Source organism: Nanorana parkeri, unplaced genomic scaffold, assembly GCF_000935625.1.
Source record: "Nanorana parkeri isolate BGI_ZX_2015 unplaced genomic scaffold, ASM93562v1 scaffold7, whole genome shotgun sequence".
In the NCBI taxonomy this organism is placed as follows: Eukaryota; Metazoa; Chordata; class Amphibia; order Anura; family Dicroglossidae; genus Nanorana; species Nanorana parkeri.
The window spans coordinates 4,489,638-4,514,406 of NW_017306275.1; the positions used below are offsets into that span (position 1 = coordinate 4,489,638).

The following is a 24,769-nucleotide window of genomic DNA, read 5'->3' on the forward strand; positions in this document are numbered from 1 at the left end:
ACAACTTTATTGAAACCAAATTCACCATCAAGAATCCTTTAGCTTTACCACACAATACCCAAAACCTAGAGTATATCTAAAGACTTCATATAATACACATGGCTCACGTTTCTGAGGAGATCATTTCCTTTAGTATATTATATGTGCTGGATATACATGTGCTTGAAGCTTTTCAAGCGCCATGTGCTTACAATACAAATATAATTTTTTTTTTATAAAGGTTAAGATCAAAGTCATTTTCAATTTCGGCCTGACAAATTCTGCCATGGGAGGTGCGTTGCAGTGTCATTAATTTCAATGGACCCCAAATGCGCCTCCCACCCAGTGTGATCGCCCACACTGGAATGCACAGTACCACAATGCCATGCGTTCCAGTGCAGTGCGATTGCAAAAAAATTGTGCATGCAGTTTTATTCTGAAGTCAGCTTTATATTTGTAACACTGCATTTGTGTATTTTATTTTAAATTAAGGATAGTATTTTTTTTTATCCGATTAATCGAAAAAATAATCATTTGTTGCAGCCCTACAGAAATACCTCAGTGTACTTGTGCCACTGGTTGAAAACTTGCTTTATAAGATTCATTTGAACAATTGTCTAATAGAAAGTGAAGAGAATGCTGCCATCTACTGGTCATTATATGTAGAGACACTCAGCCATGAAAATAAAGAGTTCATTAAAGGGAAATCCACTGCTGGCTAGGGTGAGCAGTTGTTTATCATTGGCAAGATCATGCTTACTTATTTGTCCTTCAATGCACTTCCATATGCGTGCTTGCATGGTATGTCAGAAGGATTCCCTGTGACGTAGCTGACCTCTGAAAATCTGGATGCTTAAGTTAGCACATAATGACCTGAATATGTTGCAAGTATTTGTAAAACACTAAATAAGAAGTGAATACTGTTTTCCAATGAATATGTTGTACAGCTCATTGGATATAATTACCCACAGACAATAAAAAAACCTTTTAAGCTTGACTGATGTGAACACTGGCTGCCTGCTCTACTGATTACAATGGATTAGAATGTTTCATTGTTTAAACTGCACCATTTGACAAGAGTATATTTTACCACCACAGCTTTTTTTTTTTTTTATATATAGTGATAAGCGATAGTGATAAACAATGAACAGGTCTCCAAAGTGCTCAGCACGTCACATAGCACACACAGATGCATTGACTGACTGATGGTCATGTAAACATACAGACAGATAAAGGCAAAACAGGGCCCTAGACATGGTAACAGCTTTGACCTCTGTCTTTTCAATTTACTTTGATAAGGATTGTGACAGGCACATAGAAGCTGTCCAATTTACATTGTCTGAACAGGTATGGCTCATCTCGTCAAAAACCAATTGCCTTCAAGTCAATCATCCCTTGTGTAGTGACAGGCAGGTGCACAGATTTGACCAGTGGTACTATTCCCCTGGTTTTCTACAGGGGCATGAAGGTTATAGCTCTGCCACTAGATATCGACTGGCCCCAAGGCTCCTGCCTAGTTTGCCTTCTGCATAATCTGGTTCTGTATTTAAGTGTAACATCATGAATATAGCAAATATTAGAACGTGTTCCTTTTAACTTAATTTATGATCTTTTTCAATGTAATGAAATCAATGATATCTGAAATAATATAAAGGCAAGCTGTGGTTGTAAAAGGAATCAGCAAGTATGTACTACAGTGAAGTCCCTGAAGTATCCATGACCTTCCACATTTACATCATGCTGAAGCTTAGATGAGCCCCCAATGGATGACACAACATAACTGTGCATTGTGGAACGCAATAGGGCATAAGATTCAAGTTTATGGAATGTTTTGGGGACTCCCAGGGAGATGAATGAAGGAATTTCATGCAGGCACCTGCTTTTACAAATGAAGAGTACTTTTACATCTTTTCACATGTCACGGGTGTACATTAAATATGTATTCAACAATGTTTTTTTTACAAATTATGATCTGTGATGGTATCCATGTCATTTTGATTGATTTTATAAGGAGCCAAAGCTTTATAAAGAGCCAGAGATATGTGCAGTCATTTATATATCATATTTAAAGTAAGTATTTTAAGTTACATGATCCCGGATAAGTCAGAGCTAGAGTTCTCCAATCAGCAGGAAGGGTGAGCTTTGCTGATTGCAGAACTGTACACCTGACTCAGCAAGGGGCATGCAGGACCTCTGCACAGAGACTACTGCTTTCATACAGAGAGCAGTGTACTGGCAGGAGACCGGCTTTTCTACTTTCTGCTGTGGCTGCTTTCTAAAGAAAACAAGCTGTAAGACTTTAATGAATTGCCTTTTGTTGTTTGTGTTGGGCATATCTGCAAAGCAACTGAAACTTAAGGTGGAATACCCCTCCTAGCCAAAGTGAGCCATGACCAAACCACATTTAAATATTGTTGTTATGGATAAAAGTCCGCAACCATTATGGCAGCAAGTTGCACCCTTTCTTCAATTGCCTTAATGTAATCACAAAAATACTGTACACAATAGTGGGAATGATTGAAGACAGTACATGTCAGCTGTGCTTTATTAAAAGAAAACCTCGATGTAAACACATTACATTAAAGCCATCAAAAAGGCTACAGAATCTCTGCATTGATAAAGTATATAAAAAGTCACATTCTTATATTCATGTAGTACATACATATTATATATCAATATAAGTCAATTCATGTAGTACATACATATTATATAACACAATGAAAAACAAAAACAATTCGGATAATTTACCAATGATTTCAAGGTAGACATAGCTGTTTGTGTAATCTGAACTTCGGGAGCTAGGATGTCTTTCCTGTCACTTCACCTGCTTACCTTTAATAAGACCCAACATCTTCTTAGTAGTTTTTTAAATATCTACAAAACTGACCTGCTTCTTGCAACATTAAGGCTTGTATTCAACAAAGCAATGAACAACATGCAAAGTAACAGTACACATAGCAACAAAATCAAAAAAATATGAATGGCTCGGACTGCTTTAAACTGATACATCTGATTGGTTGCCATCATGACTTTTATCATTCTCTCATTAAATAGTAACTCCATGATTTATCAGGAACAGGGGAGCAATGCTAAAGTAGTCTCTCTTATGATCTGGCATTAACAAAGAAAACTAATGGGCAACTGGAATGTGTCAATAATAATACGTTAAATATTATTGTATTGATGTCTATAATCTGTGTGATCATCCAGAGTTGAATTTGAATATTCTAAACCAGAGAATGGACTGCTGTGACATTGCCATGTGTGCAGTATAACTGGACTTTATCCAGAAGCTTCATCCCGCCGGTTGGAAAATATTAAATAGTCCCAGAATATGTAGCACAGGCATCCCCATGGACTGCAAGAAAACAGCAGGCCAGCTAATCTATTAAAATCCTTCACCAGCTGCAATTTATATTACCAACTGTTATTATATTTTATATGAATCACTTACTAACAAATACATCAAAATGATAACAAAAATAAAGGTGCAATAACAGAAAACAATGAAAAACAACAAATTAATAAAAGGATGCTTTGGCGTTTGAATGTCAGTAACTATTTACCCCAATCAAATGTTAACTTTCCCAGTATAGCTTCAGATGTATATACTGCAATGACAGAAAAAAACATTTTCAAGATGTGCAGTGAAACCCCTATACAACGTGTAGTAATATAACACAATATTAGATATAACGTGGTCACCAATGACATTCCATTAGGCATATAACTGGATTTTATGTGAATATCAACATTTAACATGTTTTTTGTTTTTTTTATAAAACATATAAATAGGGAGAGAAACAGTCTCTGACCTATATATGGGTAAAGGCAATTCCTTATTTGTTCCCTCCATGGGTGTCTAGTACACCACCCAACAATGCCATGAAAGGAGACTGCACCCCAGTTACTGTACTACATTGAAGTTTCACTGCATTTGGTAATAACCTATGAACAGTACAAACACCTCCAACGTTTTTCAGATTAAATAGTAGTTATTTGTTGCATGGCAATCTGACTAGTATGTTGTACTGCAATTTATTTTCACCTTCTGTGATATTTGAATATTCTTACGGTATATCTTTTCATATTGAATAACTCACCAAATGTTTGCTTTAAAGAGGAACTCCAAGAAATGTAAACAATAACCCTTGCAGTGGGGCTACCCAAGCACTGCTAGGGTTAGGTGCTCATTTTGGTCAAGGGGCTAAATAAAGAAATTATACTCACCTGATCCTCGGTCCCACTTGGGTGCAAGGCCAGTCCCAGCAGGGCCTTTTTCCCCGAGCTCTGGCAACTTAAGGATCCGTGACGTCATCATGTCTACTGCAACTGCTTTAGACGTGAGGACACTGAGGGGCATTCCACCGCCAAAGCAGAGGGAAAGGGAGGTGAGCGCTGACTACCACAGAACAGAGGACCAGGTGAGTATATCTTCTTTATTTTAGCCCCTAGACCAAAATGAGCAGTTAACCCTTGCAGTGCAGTGGTAGCCCCACTGCAAGGGTTCATTTTAACATTTCCTGGAGTTCTTCTTTATTGATACCTTTACTTTAAAAGCTGAACAGTGAAATCTATGAAAAGTCAGCAACTAATCAGATATTGAACTTTCTTTTTCAAACCATGCTAAAACAAATTGACTGAGTTTGAGTCATACAGTCTTGCACGACAACTGTGCAACAATAAAAACATTCTGACATTTTTTCAGACATTCAATTAGCTTTACCCTTACATTCATTTAATATACAGTTTGTAAGATCAGAAACTTAGTAGCCATTATCTAACAAAGCAAAGAGAAATTAGCTGTACAGTAATGCAACTAACCAACTAATCAGACATCTTTCATTGGTTTTACTAAGCTGAACTAGAGAAACTTACATAAGATATACTGCTCTACACTGCTGTCTGAAATACATTACTAAAAATCAACATAATTTACAAAGTACTGATAGCAACCAATCAGGTTACCTACTTGCTTGGTATGTAACTGCACCATTAGCTCTGGATTTTGCCAGTCAGCCCCAAGAGGTCATTGTGCAAATGAAGACCTTAACATTCCTATAAGGCTGATTCACAAGACTGGTGCAAAGAAACAGGAGCAGAAGTAAAGCAATAACACATTATTCGATAATTAAGATAAAATGTGATTGGATGCTCTAGGCAGATGATCCACATTTGTTCCAACAATCTTTGTATCAGACATTTTAATTTAGAGCTTATTTTGGTATCAGTTTTGTTACTTGGAAATGAAAATACAATCAACCAAACAAATTATGGCTTAAAGCTGAATATGCCGATTGAAACAAAATAATAATATTATTGTATTTAAAAAAATCACTATATGACTGCAGAACACATTTGCTCAACATAAATATAAACAGAAAGTTATACAAATGATTCCCATAGTTATATCCAGCCAACACAAATCAATATAAGATCAATAATTCTTGTCATGGACAGCTTTCATGGCCAGCACATGCTGAAGATGTACCTAGATACTTCTTCATGTAGAAAGCCAATCCTGCTATGGACGGATCATTGTATTGACGTATATTAAAATTTATACATAAAGAGGTATGTAAAATCCAGAAGGTAGAAAGGATTGTCATCTGCAACTAATCTTAAAGGCCCTTCATGCTGCTGCTTCACATCGTTGGCTGAACAAGACCTCTACTATGCTGGGATCTGCCAATGTAGATATGTCTCCCAAATCCTTCTCATTTCGGGCAATCTGCCTGAGGACCCTCCGCATTATTTTACCTGAGTAAACAGATACAAAACATTAGTCATTTAGTTTCCTTTAGTATGCTTCTACTCAATGAACAAATGCTGTTTCTATCCAAATAACCACCTAGCATTTATTGTCAATAGAGTGATTTATAGTATAATCAAAGAGAGTTGTAGTTTTATGAGGGTTTGGATGAGCAGAATGTGGTATTCAAAGTTCACCCACCATCAAGTCTCTATTAGTTCTCACTTTACCATGTTGACAAATCGAAAAAGAGATAATTAATAGACATATACATGTTTTTTAAAGGTTAGAGGGGTTTGTAGTCATTAACAGGAGAATCTCTGTCTCCATCACGACAATTGAACAAGCTACCAGGAGCTACTCAAAACATTTTTCATGGAATGTGCCAAGCAGAGAAGGCTGATCTAATGCCTGTCATCAAAATAACATTCAAGGTCATGTGATCATGCCATGTGTCTGCTTACTTTTAGGAGTCTTGTAAGAATTTTGTTATCTGGCTGTTCACATGGAAAGCACCAATAGGCTTTCCATAAAATTCACCTGTCAGGATGGAGATTTGAAAGCCGGCCGGTCATGACCAATCTTTTAAGATGCACACACCAGTGCTGTTATTCATATTTACCCTTAATTAACTTGGGAGCCAATGACCCAGAATAAGCATGTGAATATCAGCTTTCAGGATGACTGTTATACACATGCTTTTGGCTCACCTTGGTATTGAAGGAAAGATAAAGATAGCAGCCCTGGAGTTTTCACTTTAAAAGCTAGTTAGCTATTGCAGCTTTCATATTCCTTCCTTAACAGGCTCCCTATACATAAAACCAAAAATAAACCATATCAACAAACACAAGTTCTGAAGTCCATCTCCTCATACAGTATGAAGCAGTCTCATTACCGACGTTGCCAGTTTTAACAATAGATGAGCTGGCCACAGGTCACATTTTATTTTTATTAAAAAGACATTAATTAGATTACAACAATATAAAATATAGATACAAAAACCTTTAAGTCTTTATTCACTGAACAGAAGCAGGTAAGAATCTATAACATCTTTTGTGAAGTACTTCTGTTGTGTATATATATATATATATCTGACTGGAAGCAGATTTTTTTTTTCTTGGTAAAACTATTGTCACCACACAGAAGACTAACATGCATGTATATAAGATATATTCGTTCTTATAAAGTTCAGCTTTCCATGGAACTTCCATCAATCTCAATGTGGTTCAATCTATTAATTCTGCACATGGCCAGTCATCTGCTACAGGGCAAGGTCATGTTATTGTTTCTGAAAAAAAACTGGACTGACAAATCTATATATACCCCAGAATAATAAAATTTGCTATATTAATTCATTATAAAGGCCTGACAGTGCATATTGCATGAAAAGGGTGGGGAATACTCTGGCAGTAGTATTAAGAAAATATCAAACTAATTGTAATGCATGCATCCGAAAAGCTTAAGAGTCATATTTCACTTACAGATCTGCTGTGGCATTTTATTAATTTGAATATGTTTTAGCTCATAATCACAACAGACTGTTGGGATAAGACTGAATAGAAATAAAGCATATGGCATTTTGTATTTACAGCTTATCTACTAGAAAATCTCTTTGAGTGCGGATGGTCCTACATGGCCAGATCCTTGTGGACATATTATAGCAACTCTAGTGGAGGGGTTTAGGGTATTTAGGGTGATCCAGGGAAGGGGCATCAGAAGTGTTCATTATGCCCTCACAGATTTCCCAGCCTGAGGAAAAACACCATCGGGTCCCAGAACTAAAAAGACTTGCAGTACCTTCCTGCCTGTTATTCTTGAGAAGACATCTGCCTGTTTATACCTAGCTTTAGCAAATTATATATTGTGATTCATTGAACTGTATACTGCTGGTGACATTTAAATAATATTAATTAATGTAATGACCTGATCGTGTTTTTGGTAATCCAGGAGCATTCTGTATGAAATCTGGTGTTGCTATTGGTCCAATCTTCTCACGAACTGTAAAAGATATGATTTTAATAGTTTATTCCAAGTCCATACAACAGTTACATTTGTCGTATTATTTGTATCCATTACAAATATATCAAGTGCAGCTTGTATGTCTAGTAAAAATAAAGTATGGATATATAAATGCAGGTCTTCAGTTGTGAGTAGTCCTGGACCTCCAGTGGATGAGAAAGGAGGAAGAACAGCATGTAGTATCAACATACCCTCAAACGGACGTATAAATATATAAATATTGATATATAGGGAAATGGCTCCATCTTCAAGCCTTGCTTACCTTGTTTTCTAAGTTCTTCTGCTATAACTTCTGTAAATTTCTTGCCATCTTTCAGAATAACGAAGCAGTAGAGACATTCTCCTTTCACCGTGTGTGGGCGGCTAACTACCGCTGCCTCGGCAACTGCTGGATGTTCTGCCAGAGCAGACTCAACCTCAGCAGTGCTTAACAGGTGGCCTGCAAGAGACATTTAATGTTCAGTTCTAAGAGCCATGTACAGTGTGTGTCTGTGTGTGTGTGTGTTTATTATACACAGCAGGTGCAGTATGTATACATATTGTGCAAAAACTAACAACCTGGTGCCCACTATATGTAACAACCATACCTATAACTATATGTGCAAAAGTAAAACAATGAATGTATGACTGATATAAACCACAGCTATTATGTGTATGATCTGAAATAATGTGATTTAACTCCATAGTATTCCTGCTTGGAAGGCTGAGTGCCAACAATCTGGAATATGCAAGACAATTAAAAGCATACACACATATATGTATATAAACCACTTAATTAAATAAAACCAAGCATAAAATTGTATTGCACTTACAAAATAGGCAGAAAAGAGACTACAGGTGCCCTGTATCTCATGCACATCCAGGTTCGACTTTTGTGAGGGTTTTTTCTATATACATAATGCATACCTGACACATTCAGCATGTCATCTATCCGACCTGTAATCCAGATGTACCCATCCTTATCTCTTCTGCATCCTATCACATAAAAATGAAATGCATCAGACATACAGGTATTTGTTGCTTTATTGCATACCGACTTCTTTATAAATATAATAAATGTTCTGCCAGGCATTAACGCCTTACCATCTCCAGCCACATAATATCCTGGAAACTTTCTGAAGTAGGTATTCTCAAAGCGGTCCTGGTTGCCATACACAGTCCTCATTATAGATGGCCATGGCTGTTTGAAGACCTACAATTTCAAATGTGGAATAATGGCTCAAACCAAAAATAGAAAATAGAAAGAAAATAGAAATGCGCTGACCACTACAGTTTCTATGCTTCATTTTCAGGTAGAAATTAAACACATAGCTTTTGTAAAATTATAGGTGGACAAACTATTGCTTTTTTTCCCCCTTTGAGCATCAGAGTGGCACCTTCCCAGTATCTCATATGTACTGACTGCTACTCACTAGAATGGGAAAGACTGGTAAGGCACAGATGTGTTTTCTGATCTTCAGCAACGCTATGGCAAAGCAAGTAGAAAAAAAATGATCTATACTCAGGACTCCAAGAGACATTCAACTATTGTTTACAGTTGGCAAATTACTCTCCACATAATGTTAGAAAGTTGAAATTAGTTATTCATATTAAAGCATCTACTTTGTATGTGCAAGAAATCTGCAATATGCAGTCATGGAAAGACGACTTCTAGTACTACACATTAATCAGGACATTCATCTATGGTGCCACACTGCAAGATATTTTAAGGGGGACCAGTAATGAATATGGGAAACTCTGAGAAATATATTTGGGCGGTGACTGCACAGAATAGAGTGAACATTATATATACTTCACTGTGTATTATCAGTGCTGGCAATAGATACATCCATAGTATGTACAGTGTAGAACGACCTTCTAAGACATTACTTACTAAATAGCCCTCAGCTTCCCCTTCCAGCTCTTCTCCATGCTCATTCAGAATAGCAGGGACCACTCCGAAAAATGGAAAAGTCTGTAACACATATTTTTGTCAGAATATAGATACCTGTACATTTGAAGACGATAGGAAACAATCGCTGAGTGCCAAGGTGTGTATGTTATGTCTTGAGGGTAGCACAAATAAAACAACTCCATTCCAGACAGTGAACATTAGTAACACAAAGTACCCATCAAGTATGTCACACCAGGTTTTCATAAAGAAGACAGATTTGTAATTGATAAAGATGGACATAAAATGGATGGGATAATTGTTGTCTTAAAATGATTACATCAACATATGCTATGCAATATACAACTGCTTGAGTTCCTGCCTGCTTGATTTGGATATAACTGCCAGGACTTGAATGGCCGGTTCTTTCCAATTTGGCTTTATTTGTGATAATGTGAGGGTCTACCTTAGCAATCCATTCAATCTGTATCCAGTCAGCTAGGCCTTCACACTACATGTTGTAAAGTATATTGTAACATGTATGGTCAGCTTATTGTTGGCTGTATGACTGTTGTATTAAAATGCTAAAAACAAATTCATTTTACACATAGAAAAATATATTTTTAACAGGTATGTATGTGCATTTAATGTTGTACAACAAGAGAGGCAATGAAGACAAAGAAGTTGTGGTACTTCCTATTGTGGAAGAAATACATTTACAAAGTCACAACAGGGAATACTGCTACTTACAGCTGATCCAGGCTTCAGTGGAGTGGCAGCCGGGAGAGGAGTTATCACATGACCACCCTGGAAACAGATCAGTACAAATGATTTTTAGTTTTTCTTTTGTGGTTAAAGAGGAATTCTAACAAATAATTGAAATCATTCATTCATGCTATCCAGTCAAGGCAGCAACTGTGCTAAAGTCAGAAGGTTCACTCAATTTATAATAGTCTGACTTCTCTGCTATTCCCTAAACAATAACCACACACAGCCCCTTATTATTCCTGTAGCCCTTGCTGATTAACTTTCTTTCTCTCTGATTCCTCCATTGCCTATCACATTGAGCTTCCAATGTATATTTTAATCTGACTTCCGGCAGTGAGAAAATTCTTGGTGGTGGCATTTGTTTTTACATTTGGGCTTTCTGTAGGCAAAAGGCAGTGAGGAGGATGTTGCAGCATCACCAGCAAGTGTGTACCAGGGTCACCAGAACAGACAAAAGAGATTCAGGGGACTGGCACAGTACAAAGAAAACAAAACTACTCAGCATCTAGGCCAGGGGTCAGCAACCAGCGGCTTCTTTCTCTCTGATTCCTCTATTGCCAATCACATAGAGCTTCCAATGTATATTTTATTCTGACTTCCGGCAGTGAGAAAATTCTTGGTGGTGGCATTTGTTTTTACATCGGGCCTTCTGTAGGCAAAAGGCAGTAAGGAGGATGTTGCAGCATCACCAGCAACTGTGTACCAGGGTCACCAGAACAGACAAAAGAGATTCAGGGGACTGGCACAGTACAAAGAAAACAAAACTACTCAGCATCTAGGCCAGGGGTCAGCAACCAGCGGCTCCGGAGCCGCATGTGGCTCTTTCATCCCTCTGCTGCGGCTCCCTGTTCCTGAGAAAGCGTTGGAATGCTTCACCTTTTGGCGGTCACACATTCCACCGCCAAAAAACTGGACGGGATTACATTGAAATGTGTGACCACGTCACCGGTCAAACATTTTAACATAGTCACAAACTTTGATAGAACACCGCCATCAGGGGGGTACGGCCGGTACCCATGTGAGGGGTCTGGGGGGCCTCTTAAATGAGTATCAGCTATACCAGGGGCGGCATGGCAGAGGTGACAGGGGAAGGGGTGGAGGAGGCCAGGACCCAGCAGCAGCAGGTAAGAGGAGTTGGGAAGAGGTACAGGGAAAGGGACCCCGGTGACCAGCCCACCTGAGGCGTTGCAGAGCCCACCATACAGAGTCTCAGATGGTTTGTGCAGGATCTATGGTGTGCTCTGCAGGGTCACTCTCAGATGGGCTCTGCGGTGTCTCAGGCAAGTTCAGAGTCCAGTGCGTTACTAAGCCCACATATACCTATATACATGCTATACATAGCATAAAGGTAAAAAAACGATATATGCCGTGTTATCTTAATTTTAGATATTAAAAGGGTGTTGTGGCTCCCAGTGTTTTCTCTTCTGTGGGAAACGGGTCCAAATGGCTCTTTGAGTGTTTAAGGTTGCTGACCCCTGATCTAGGCTATACTCCCATTACAAATCTCAAGAATTGATCCATCCCCCACGGTAAGTGGTGTAAGTAGAGATCAGTCCATTGACATATACATGTTTACATAGTACTCTGAAGGTCTCTTAGTGTTTACTCTGTGGGCAGTGAGAATTTGTTCTTGTGTCCTATAAAGTCTATGTCCACAATAGAAGTCACCAGCACTCGATGCGTGCAAAAAGTATAAGCACTTTTTATTAAATTGTCACATGCGTCAAACAGCCAATGTTTCGAGCCAAGCAGGGTCCCTTCTGCTGGGCGACATAGTGACATCACTATGTCGCCCAGCAGAAGGGACCCTGCATGGCCCAGAAACGTTGGCTGTTGCCATCCATGTTGTCACTGCAAGCACCAATTCTCCGTGAAGGTCTATATGCTGTATGGAGTGCAGGTCATTTCCTGTTTTGACTTTAAAGTCTTTGGGCACACCTAGTCAAAATAAAATGAGCCTTTTGTAATGTCGTAACACACTTAGCTCATGGCAGACACAGAAAACATCCACAGAAACTCTGTGATTTTAAAGGGGAAAAAATAAAACTTCTGCTGTATTCCCTTTTACTGCATAATAAAATATACATCATGTGATGTAATAGCAGCAAACTAGTTTTATGCAGATTGAACAAAATCCAACTTCTTCTAACACAAAGGTAAGTTAAGGTGCTTTACTCCAGGACATACAGTACATATATTTCACAATGGGTACTTCAGTTTTTCTCCCTAACACTTACAGTAGGTGAACTAATATAGCAGTAAGATTTGTTTACAGAAAATGTTAACTTAGTTTTTCTGTTTCAGTATTATTATTGTTTGTAACAGAAGAATACAGCCAAAAAGAGTATGCCAAAGAGACTAACAGGAACCGATGTCCATGGCCACGTATACCAAAGAAGAACATGTATCATTCTACAGCCAAAGAGAGATCATGCAGGAAAGAGAATGTACAATGAGTGTTTGACAGCATATAACAATAAAAGTCAACATTAGTAGTATTAATTGTGTTTGTCTCTGATTTTGATGGGCTAAGTATTAAAGAGATAAAAATGTCAGACTCCTAAATTGGCCAAGGAGAATAAAATAAGAAGAATGTTAAGTGGGCAGCAAGCACATTATGGTGCGCTAGTGATTGTTGCTGTTTGGTCTATTGTCTACTGTGTAGAAGTGCCTACCACGTGTCTGTAGGGATATCTCATAAAAGACTGACTTTCAGAAACGAAAGGCCTTGAACCAAAATGTCCACCAGATATGTAACATATCTTAGCAACTTAGCAATTTTAAAACATACAAAACTATATATTGGTCACTCCGTAGAAACATTTCAACATAACCAGTATCAGGTCTGGTGTAGACTGGCTTTTGAGATCATTTCAGCCTGAGATCATATTTGTGCCCATATTCCTACATACAAGTCAATGTGAACGTATGGCAATGCCATGGCAATTGCATGCCAATTTAATGTCACACATAGAACCACTTGCTAAACTCATTATAAAGATTTATTGCATATGCAAAGTTCACAGACGGCAGTTCTAACAACTGCAATATATCAGTTAGCCACTGCATCATGTGTGTAATCATCTGCAATGACTGGCAATTATGTACAGGCATTACATCTTTATGCCTAGCTAAAACAATTACCTTCCTGCAATAACTGCTCACGAGCATGGCTCTAATATGCCACAATAACCTAACTCCATAACTCCATAACCTGCAGATACACTCATGTGTTTTCTAAAGCAGGCCTTCTTAAACTTTCTCCACTCGTGACCCCTTTTTGGGCGAGGAAATTTTTAAGGGACCCCAGCGTCGGACGGTGTCTCTCCCCTTTTTCCCCCAACGTCGGTCAGTGTCTACCCCCTCCCCTAGCGTCAGTCGGTGTACCAGCAGCTGTGCTCCACTGCTGCTGTGTTGAAGAAAGCTCCGTCAATGTAAAAAAAAAACAAAAAAAAAACCTTCCTGTGCGCACGTGCTCAGGAAGGTACCAAGTGCACCGGGGGGGGGGGCGACCTTAAAAACTACACTACACTGCACATCATTAAACCAAAACAAAAAAATCTTGTTTCGAGCCCAGGCCTCCCCGGCCGTACCCCCATGATGGCGGTCGGGGATTCAGATCGTGACCCCTCCTGTTCACTTGCGGGACCCCATATGGGGTCGCGACCCACACTTTAAGAAGCACTGCTCTAAAGGAACAACAGTTTTTCAAAGCATTACACGAGGACGCTGTGTCCCATGAGCCAAGAAGATCAATGGGGCACACTAAATGAAGTTTATAAAAGTCAAATTGTTCCTGTAGATTCTGTATTATTTTGTAGTTAGTTTCTGCAATGAACACTAATGCCTGACTAGCAATCGTAGACAACACTCTGTATTTCCTTTGCTTTAGTTTTTGAAAATGAGAAAGAAATAAGAAATGAATCATTCCCTGTAATAAAACATTTTGTTCCCATGTCATTAAGAGTGAGTAATGTCACAAAAATACCTATGGGATGTGTTCTTCTTTGAAAGAGTTTGCTCTTTTCCACTATGTAAAGTCCTCAGAATGCTTCAAATTTCATAAGGACTAGATTCACTGGGATTTATTTCAATATGTTTGTTAGTTCAGATCGAAGAGCCAAAACAGCTGAATATTGTACATGAACTGTTTGTTCTGATTCTGTTTGACCACTGCTATAAATTAGACAACCCTGCCAGGCAGCATAGTCAGGAGAATGGCTTTACCTTCCTGATCCCCAACCCATCCCCAGCCTGCTGACTGGACAAGGAACAGTGACAGCACCAACAAGGTCACTCCTTTGCTCTCCTGTCAGCATCACCTATCTTGAAAAAACTTTTTTCAAAATCAAAGGCGCTCAGTGGCAAATTGTTGAACGAACATGACTACATCCAGTCAGTTGTAGTCACTGTTTGGGTAGTCAGGCAACCACAGGTGCTGGCTGTCTGCATACAAATATCTGGCTGGTGAAGATTCCTCCATCCACATTGTATAGCATGGATGGGGAAGTCAACTGATTTCTCTCGTTCAGTTCTCTGTGTATTACACTTAAATCATTTATCTACGAAAACCTTCCCACTCTTTGTTTGACAGAAGTAAAGCAATTCGATTATTTTATCCCTATTTTGTCTTCCATTATTGCTGGTTAAAGGTATAACCAATTTCAATGTAACTCAAGCTTTAGCCAATTTGTCATATTCAACATCCAGGAGGTAATAATCAAAGGTAGGCCAATTCATTTATTTGTGAACCGTAACCTTCATATTTTCTTCTTCTTCATATTTTCAAATTTAGCATTGACCAAACCAAACTCTACATGGCTCAACTGGAGGTATTGGTAATATAATATTTTAATTACTGAAATTGAGAGAAGGTCTTAAAAGAGCCCTCTGCTTACCACTGATGTACTTAATAGGTCATACTTTGCCCCGAGAAATCTCTCGAGTAATTTCAGAAATTTGGGCAAACTGGAGAAATGAAACATGTCTATTTTTATCAAACTCTGTCTGTCTTATAAGAATGATATTCTTATCCCACCATAAACACCTAATTATCAGGATGCAACACTCACTGTTTCTGTCTGCCAAAATGTGTCAACGATGGGACACCTCTGATTGCCAATGATGTTATAGTACCACAGCCAGGCTTCTGAGTTTATGGGTTCTCCTACGGTTCCTAGAATCTTCAGAGAATTTAAATTGTACCTAGAATAAAAACATATGGGCCATAATGAGCATTCCAAAGGTTTAAAATGAAAGCTTTCCAAACACCAGTCAGTTCTCCATCTTAAATGGTGGCAGGCAAATCTGTTCATCTTCAAAACATGTACAACATTCATTCTGTGCAGGGAACAACAGAAGTAGTCATATGTGAAATGTGTACACACTACAGAGTGGCCTTTGTGTGACTATTCCTTTCTGCCCCTTCAACATCTGTATAGATAGCTGATTATTAGCACAGAACGTCTACGTTTACCTTTCTGTCTGGCCATTCAGCTTGGAACTAGGCTCCTTAAAAGGACTTTATAATAGTTTTGGGTCAGTTGTATTCATTTATTTCTGCCACTAAAGTTTGATTTTTTTCTAGTTTCAAGTTGCATAATGTTCAAATGTGGGATGGAAATATGATTGAATATCCATCTAGACTAGCATATCAGTGGTTTCGTTCCATTTTAAAACAAATTCAATAATATGATTGCTTGAAAATGGGAAATAAATAAAACTATAGGCGGCAGATTGCTGGGGTTAAAAGCTACAAAACTGTGTACAGACAGCATCTGGACTAATTCAGATACGCAGTAAACTGCACGTTGCAGACCACGTTCTTTATGGATGCATTTTAATGTAATTTAGACACAGCAGACTTGACTGCAAACACAAATACCTGTGTGCACACAAAGGCATTCCTGTGTATTATCTGACTGCTGTGACCACATTGTCTGTAGGCATGTAACAATATTCAAAATATGCATTTTTGTCCATTTTATGCAGATTGTTGACATATACTGTATATTGGCGTAGAGCGTACAACAGGGGTATATAAAATCGCGCGCTCCAGCTGCAGCGCAACTACACATCCCCTTAGGCATTGCAAGACAGCAACAGGCGTGACTTCCAGAGGTGGATGCGTGTTCGGATTTGTAGTTTTACCAAAGCTGGAAGGCCAGAGTTTGCCTATTACTGGCGTAGAGGATATCACAGATGCCCCCTTCAATTTTGCAATAAGTTATTTGTGGCTATGCCCATGTTCTGTCATACTCCCCAAAAACACTTACTTCTGAATTACTTCATTTCCATACTTCATGAGCAGGCGGATAGCAGTCGGTGCCGTATAAAACTGAGTCACTTTATACTTTTCAATAATTTCCCAGAATCTCCCTACATGTGGATATGTAGGGATTCCTTCAAACTAAAAAGAAGGGAAACACATCAATTATGCTGGAAAAAGTATGTAATGTGTCAACTGGCAAACTGGGTGCTAACGTATTGATTTTAAAAGTAATCTACTGTACACACCTGAGTGAGAAACCGTAGATGATAGCTGCCTGCCAATTCCTGCCTCCTTGGCCATATACTAGTTCTAGGGCAGTGAAGTAAAGCCTAATTAGTTTAACTAGGAAACTAGGAAGCGGTGCGGGGGAGGATACGCTCACAGCGCTCTCCTCCCCACCCCGCTCGGCTCCTGACAGTTCCTCTCCTCCACGCTGGATGCTGCGCTGTGTCAGAGGGGAATTTTAAGGCCGAAAGATGAAACTTTCGGCATTTTGCCAAAAGTGCCAATTTCAGCCGATATGTTTCGGTGACCAAAATTTCGGTGCATCCCTACTAATTTCTCTCTGCTGCAGTTAAATAACCCTTAGCTTTTAACTGGACAGCGAAAGAAGAAGCAGCACGTTGATTAGCTCATCACTCTCACTCTGCTCTCTCCACCTATCTGCATGTTCCTTCTTAGCGCATGAGCACTGCAGCACAGCTGCTTCCAGCTCTTCCAGTCTGAGTTATGCTGTACAGGTACTGCAAAAGACTGATATCAAATAAAATTCTGCTACTTACATTGCTTGCATTTAAAAAAAATGCTTTTGATGATAAATTAATAAATACAGAACTACATTAATTGGTGCATTTTATATCTGTCTGCAGTTTAAAGGAGAACTATGGGGTTAAGGCTTTTCCCCATAGTTCTCCTTAGGGTAACGGGAGGACACAAACTAGCGTCCTCCCGTCACCCTAGGCTCAGTATACAGCGAGCTGTAGCTGTAGTCAGCGCTGGCGGATCGGAGCGGGGAGGGGGGAATCCAGCCCCTCCCCTGTCACGGCAGAGAGCCGTGACAGGAACGAGAGGTGAGCGAACGCCGGTATGTGTTCGCTCACCTCCCAATCTACTGAGCCGACCTGTGACAGTTTCATTGTCACAGGTCGGCTAGAACTATGAGGTGAGTGAAAAGCACTCACCTCATAGTTCTCCTTTAATGCTGTCTGCCTGATCCTTGCTTATAGATTTTTACAAAGCACAGAGCTATCCTTTAAGATAAAATATTCCTTATGTGTTACAAGGCAGACCCTCTGCCCTATGTCAGTAAATAAAACACAAAAGAGAGGCACAGTACATGGGAGATAAACCACAATATACCAGATTATATTAAGTCTGCCTAACAGGTCTTTCTGAGGAAAAATAGCTTTTAATAATTTACAGCTGTGTGTTTACTCAGAGGTAGAAAGGGCCATAAAGCCATCATAACACCTTAACCCCAATACACAGAGCAATGTATCTGTGTTTGCTCTATCCTTATAATCATAACAGTCTTTCTCTTGCAGAAGTTTGAAGTACTGGGTTTCCTTTCTACAAAGCTGGAAGAAGGGAAAGTATCTAAGCTGTACAAAGCAACCAGTCAGATCTCATTGGCAATTTCTCTACTGCAGCCTTACATATGATGGCTGACATTAGACTGACTGCTGTAAGTGAGACATAAATGTTTCCTTTCCCTCATTTTTTTGCCTAATACACTGATTTTAACTGCTAAGAAAGCCACATCAGGAAAAAAACTATAGGGTTTAGAATTATATTAAAGACAGTAGATTTCATGTTCACATAATGTGTTATTTAGGGATGGCTAATGGATTCAGGGATGAACTATGATTGTATTAAGTGGAAAAAGAAAAGTGATATATGGGAAAACCTTCTCCATCTTATTAGAATGATATCATTTGGGCAGCTTACCATGACGCTAGTTGCACCATTAGCTAGTGGGCCATAAGTGATGTAAGAATGGCCTGTGATCCATCCAATGTCAGCTGTGCACCAATAAATATCATCTTCATGGTAGTCAAACACATACTTGAAGGTTAGCGCTGTGTAAAGAAGATATCCTGCAACCGTGTGCAACACACCCTGCAAAAAAATACAAAAAAGATAGAAATATATTTTTATAATAAAAAAAAAAAAGTTAGAAATTAGATTTTTGGAATATAAGTCAGTTAAAAGAAAAATGATTTAAAAAAATTAATTGGTCCACGTAACCTGAGGTGAACATGCAAATGCCGCCAATTGTAAAACAGGTGAATCAATGGCATCACCGTCCCGTTTTAAAAGCTGCAAACAGTATATAAATATTTCAGGAAATCCGTCTAGTACACATGATATATTGACTATTTTATAGGGATGCACCGATACCATTTTTTCAAGTACAAGCACTGATACTTGTCCAAGTATTCACAGATACAAGTACTGATACATTTTTGTTTATTGTCATGTGACGGTTTTTGGTAAAACAATACAGACTAATGATTTTAGGGCAGTGGTGGAGTGCCAGAGCAAGGTCCCAGCTACAACCGCTGTGACCCTGGTAGTTCTCATGAAAATGCCAAGTATCGGCACTGGTATCTGAACATCCATACTATTTTATAGGTATTCTGGGCAGAAAGGTAGCAGATAAAACTTTTCATGGTATTTTTTGATGGTAATATGTTTTTGATAAGCTTCTTCATCTATTGCAGTAGTTATGTGGAGTACTGTACATGTAAAGAAACAAGCAAGAATAAGCATTCTGAAACAACTAAAGTAGGCTGTACACGGTGCAAATTTTAGCCATCTCTTGATGAACTGGCTGAAATTTGCGCAGTGGGTGCCGCTTTTGGTTCCCTTCCACCAGGCATTCCTTGATCAGCCGATTGAAGAAGAAGGTTGGGAAATTCTCAGCCAAACGGAGCTTGCATCCAACCAGCGGCAGCTGTTAGAATACAATGCAAACCAGCATGGGATTCCTCCATCCACGCTCATAAGAATTGATGAAGGAATCTGTAATATTTTATTTGTTCAGCCTACACCCAGGTACACCCAGCTTTACACTGGTAGCGATGGTCATGTTTTGTATGCAAATGAGTCTGACTTCAGCATAAGCTGGTTCTGTGGTGGTAAAGGACAAAAATATTCATCTTTAAAGAGTGTGGTGTCACCAACAAAAAAAACAGAATATGGGCAGCCTTGCGCTAATAACATGCAAGGTTTTCAGTCTTCCCTGATGAGCCTTGGGTGGTATAGGCACCTTTGGAATTTTGCCCAAGTGGATAATACACTATGCAATGTTAAACTATTAAACCCATATTAAGAAAGTAACTGTAAGTATTTTATGTGCATTAGTGGAACAAATACACATCAACAAGCAAACTGTGTACAGAAGATTTAGAGGGTTATTCACAAAGCTAGCCAAAGGAACAGCCGTAGCTTCGGCTGATCCTTCGGCTAGCTTCGGTTGCAGGAGCCCTTCGGTTCAGTCGAACCGAAGGGCTGCTGTGCGGGCTATTCACTTTAGCCTGTACAGCTCCCGAACGCCTGACAAATGACAGCTGGGTGGAGCCAGCTGTGATCTCACGGCTGGCTCCGCCCAGTTGTAATGAGAGATCATCGTCCCCAAATTACCTGGGGAAGCTGAACTGTCATTAAACAACGACAACTGGGCGGAAGCGGCTGTGACATCACAGCCGGCTCCGCCCAGTTGTTATTCATTGGCCGGGACCTGCTAGAAGACTCTAGCTGGTACCGGCCAATAGGAAACAGTTGGGCGAAGCTAGCTGTCACAGCTAGCTCCGCCCATTGTTTTTTTTGTATTTTTTTTTGTGTTAAATGTAATATGCATTTACATTTTTAAAATCTTCTTTTCAACTTGTTTTCTTTACTTTTTTCATTGATTTCCTATTCTGCTTGGCATCATGGAGGTACCGAGCAGAATAGCCGAGCCAAATTCACTTACATGCTGTTCGGTCCCTATGTTCGGCTGACAAAAGTGCAGTCAAAGGCAGCCGATATACGACTGATTTCAGCCGATGTACGGCTGAAATCAGCCGTACAAGCCTGAAGTGAATAGCCAAAAACGTTGTTCGGCTCACTTCACTTTTGGTGGGTTATTCACTCGGCTGCCTTTGGCAGCTTTGTGAATAACCCTCTTAGATTCTTCATAATCATAATAAGATAAGAGAGACATTATTAATATCTCTTACGTCCCATCAATTCTTACAGCTAAGCTGGTCATATACTGGTAAATTTTTGTACGAACCTTCATACAAAAAAACTCATCAGAATATTCTATAATGCCATCAGACACTTGAAAAATGTTGTTCAAAACTCATTTGATTTTTGTTTGAGGAAAAAACATTTTAATCATTGAATTGACCCCAATAACTATTAGAAACTATGGGGTCTATTCACGAAGCTGCCGAAGGATCTGGCCGTAGCTTCGGCCGATCCTTCGGCGCGCATATGCATCAGCTCGGCTGAAAGCCGAAGCTGGCCGAGCGGCCGGCCATTGGCCGGCCGACAGCCTGCTTCTGACAGCTGGGCGGCTGGCTCCGGCCACTTTCAGAGAGATCAGCGTCCCTGGTTACTTGCTAACCAGGGACAAGGCATCTTTAAGAATAGCCCGAACAGCAGTGAGTAGCCTGCCGGAGGTTCGGCCCAGATGTTGGATCGGCTGAGTCGAACTCCTTCTGCACTTCGGGTCGGCCCAACATGCTGAGCATGTTGGGACGACCCGAAGCCACGCGAAGCAAGCCGATGTACGGCTGATTTCAGCCGATGTACGGCTGAAATCAGCCGTACAAGCCTGAAGTGAATAGCTGAACAGTGTTCGGCTCACTTCACTTCATGTCGGTCATTCACTCGGCTGCCTACGGCAGCTTAGTGAATAGACTCCTATGTGAAAATTGAACAGGCATTTCTGTAATAAAGTGCTCCTCCCTGTAAACAGCATAGCTGATAGAAGTCTATAAGGAAGGAACAGAAAATCCTTCCGTTTATTGCTCTGACTGGCAAGCAATAATAAAATGAGTCTAGCTTGCTTAGATGGTGTGTGTAAAAATGAAACTGTCCCGCTGTGCTATCTGGAATGTTTAAATAGGGAGTGTCTGTCTTCTATGCGTCAGAAAACAAAGAATGTGTTTATAAATGTCCACACATGCTACGTGGACATAACTGACGTGACATTTTCCTGCACAGCTTCTTGGCTGACGTATCTGAAACGGATACTAAACTTAAAGATACCTTTAATACTCTGAAGGTTATACAGGTAGAAGTGACAGAAATCAATTCATTAAGATGTATTATTCTTTTAACTGTGTTGTTTTTTTTTATCTCACAGTAACTTTCTCATTAATTCACATATTCACATACCATCGCCTAGATTACGTAGATTAGGTAAATAACCAATTACCGCTAATGCAAATAGGAACCTCACTTGTGAGCACTAATGTAGGAGGAGCACTTCATCACTGACCACCAATATAAGGGCACCATTCTCCCAATGACCACCAATGCAAGGGAATCCTTTGCCCATTAACCGCCAATGTAAGGCAGCACTTAATCAATGACAACCAATGTAAGGGGACAATTAATCACTGACCAGAAATGTAGGGGGGCTTTCTCCCACTGGCCACCAATGTAAAAAGAGCCTTCTCCCACTGACCTTCAATGTAAGGGAGCACTTTACCAATGAGCACCAAAGTAAGGGAGCACTTCTCCTGTTGACCACCATTGTAAGGGGGGTCCTACTTCCATTGACCACCAAGGTGAGGGGAGTATTTTTCCACTTATTATCACTGTAATACAGCACTTTACCGATGACCACCAAAATAAGGGAACCCTGCTTTCACTAATCATTAATGTAAGGGGACAGGTTACCAATGACCATCAATGTAAGGAGGCAATTATACTGGCCAGCAGTATAACAAGTAGTTACACCCTGTTCAATAATGGAAAGGGGGCATTTACACCGACCATAAATGTAACAGAGACATTTACACTGACAACCAATGTAACGGGGACATTTACACTGACCACTAATGTAATAGGGGCACTTATATCGACCACCAAGGTGATAGCAGTATTTGCAGTGAGCATTTAAAGAGACCATTAATGTAAAGGTGGCTTTTACATTGACCAGCAATGTAAAATGAGTCAATAAAGAGTATTAGGAAAAAGGAAAATTCACCTTAAATGATACATTAGGGAACCCTTAATCTTGAAATAGCAGCCGGATGTCTCACAATTGTATAGCAAACACATGAAAATAAAAAGCAGCCTCAAAAATATAGAGGTTGTCATTGGATAGGTATCCAATAAGAATAATTGAATATAAAAGACTACCTTTATTTTCAAAGATGGGTTCTACCTACATTTTCTAGGACAATCTCCTGTTACATATTTCATAAAATGGAGATCTCCAGTATGTATATACTTGGGCCAGGGCATCCATAATAATATTATGGGTATGTCACCGAAAGTGTGTGTCACATAAAATTTAAATGTAGATTTTAGATGTGAATGGTATATTCCTTTTCACATATTTAGTCAGACTCACTTGAACAATAGGTACTTTTTTACCATTCACTGGCACTACAGCTTGTCTTGTCTGATACTGTTGGATCGATATTTATGTTGTGATTGCTAATACTGAATTACTGTATCTTTACCTTTGGTTTCCCAGTAGAGCCACTAGTATAGAGAATGAAAAGTGGATCCTCTGAATCCAGCCACTCAGGTTCACATTCTTCATCTGCATTTACCATCAGCTCATCTAACCACAAGTCACTGTCTGGATTCCAGGCAACCTGTAAAACGGAGCATAACATCTTATTGAAAATAATTAGATCAATAGCATTCCCTGCCCTTTCACAGCTTGGTCATTTTTGCTGGTGGAATAGTGCATTGTGTATTTACAGTCATCTCACTCTGGGTAGGAACACCTAGAACCAAACAGCTAGCAAAGAGTGGCAAGAGTTTCCTCTTCTCTTCTAGTTGCCAGTTCTAGGTGTACTGATGCAGAGTAATTAAACTCTGCTTTGCGTAGCCATGATATCCAACCTTGTTGGTGTAATACCAGGCAGTAGACCAATGTGGGATAAAGGTGGCAATTGGCCTAGAGAGGCAGGAAGTATTTATCCAGCCATGACAACTGCTAATTTACTATTGCTTCAGTTTTCTTTGCTCCAAATTGTATTTCCACCAATTTACTCCCCCTCTGCCTTTTCTTAAAACAAAAACTATACTGATAAAGATGTAATTGTGTTGAAAAGTTATATAAGCCATCCTGTTCCTTGTTATCACAAATAATGCACTTTGAAAATGGTGATGAAAACTGTAATAATATATATTAAAAATCTGAGCAGACAATATATTATTCTATATTATTACCTTCACAAAAGCAAAATTGTTATGCAAAAATATAAGATGATTACCTGAAGTTTTGATTTGTTCTGGTTGTTGAGCCTTCCACTGAGGTGTTTAACCACAATACAGTTCCTTACAATGTGAGCTCTAGTGGAAAGAATTAACATTGGACTTTCATTGCACAGTATATTAATATTTATATAGGTAGTTATGTAAGCCACAATACTATACATTATTATCGCACCATGAAAAATAACATAAATGCCTTTTATCTGAAACTAGGTGTTAGATACGGGAACATAACCAAAGTATATGCTGCTTGTTCTACCAAGCAAGGGTGCTTTGGATTTCCACCAACCATATAAGCATTTCAAAGCCAACAGTCCCCAACTTCCACTAACAATCACATGGCTCTAAGCAATTATGATTTAAAATTTGCCCACTGTATACATATTTAAGAATTGTCTTTATATACCTAGCTGAGTTAACTAAGATGGCAAAATGCTACACATTTTATATTTCTACTTTGGAATGTTAATCTGGCATTTGTGGCGTTCGCTAGAGTGGCTGAAAAGTCTTATACAATATGTCATGACACTTGTGTTTTCACACTGCAAAGAAAATACTAATCCTTTCAAAACGCATATATAATGTATAGACACTTCCATTGCCACATGCTGTCAAACTTAGCAGCCAGACAGCCTACATGTAAGTATGGTAAACA

At 39.2% G+C, this 24,769-nt stretch overlaps 1 protein-coding gene and 1 long non-coding RNA gene across 2 annotated transcripts in view; one reads left to right on the forward strand and one right to left on the reverse strand.

The window, feature by feature from the left end:
* LOC108784949 (acetyl-coenzyme A synthetase, cytoplasmic-like) overlaps positions 1 to 24,769 on the reverse strand; it is a 57,887-nt gene that overhangs the window by 12,260 nt on the left and 20,858 nt on the right. Inside the window, exons 7-18 of the mRNA XM_018553904.1 lie at positions 24,114 to 24,192; positions 23,349 to 23,486; positions 18,607 to 18,777; positions 16,664 to 16,797; positions 15,461 to 15,593; positions 10,371 to 10,427; positions 9,624 to 9,704; positions 8,834 to 8,942; positions 8,657 to 8,725; positions 8,013 to 8,189; positions 7,655 to 7,729; positions 4,952 to 5,739 (exon numbers count right to left, since the gene is read on the reverse strand). Coding sequence (XP_018409406.1) covers positions 5,612 to 5,739; positions 7,655 to 7,729; positions 8,013 to 8,189; positions 8,657 to 8,725; positions 8,834 to 8,942; positions 9,624 to 9,704; positions 10,371 to 10,427; positions 15,461 to 15,593; positions 16,664 to 16,797; positions 18,607 to 18,777; positions 23,349 to 23,486; positions 24,114 to 24,192 — 1,351 coding nt within the window. The 3' untranslated portion in view covers positions 4,952 to 5,611. The remainder of the gene's footprint in view (positions 1 to 4,951; positions 5,740 to 7,654; positions 7,730 to 8,012; positions 8,190 to 8,656; positions 8,726 to 8,833; positions 8,943 to 9,623; positions 9,705 to 10,370; positions 10,428 to 15,460; positions 15,594 to 16,663; positions 16,798 to 18,606; positions 18,778 to 23,348; positions 23,487 to 24,113; positions 24,193 to 24,769) is intronic.
* On the forward strand, positions 3,274 to 24,758 carry LOC108784959. Its single transcript, XR_001941102.1, has 4 exons — positions 3,274 to 3,741; positions 9,191 to 9,194; positions 22,971 to 22,975; positions 24,747 to 24,758. It is a non-coding gene; the product is annotated as an uncharacterized LOC108784959 (long non-coding RNA).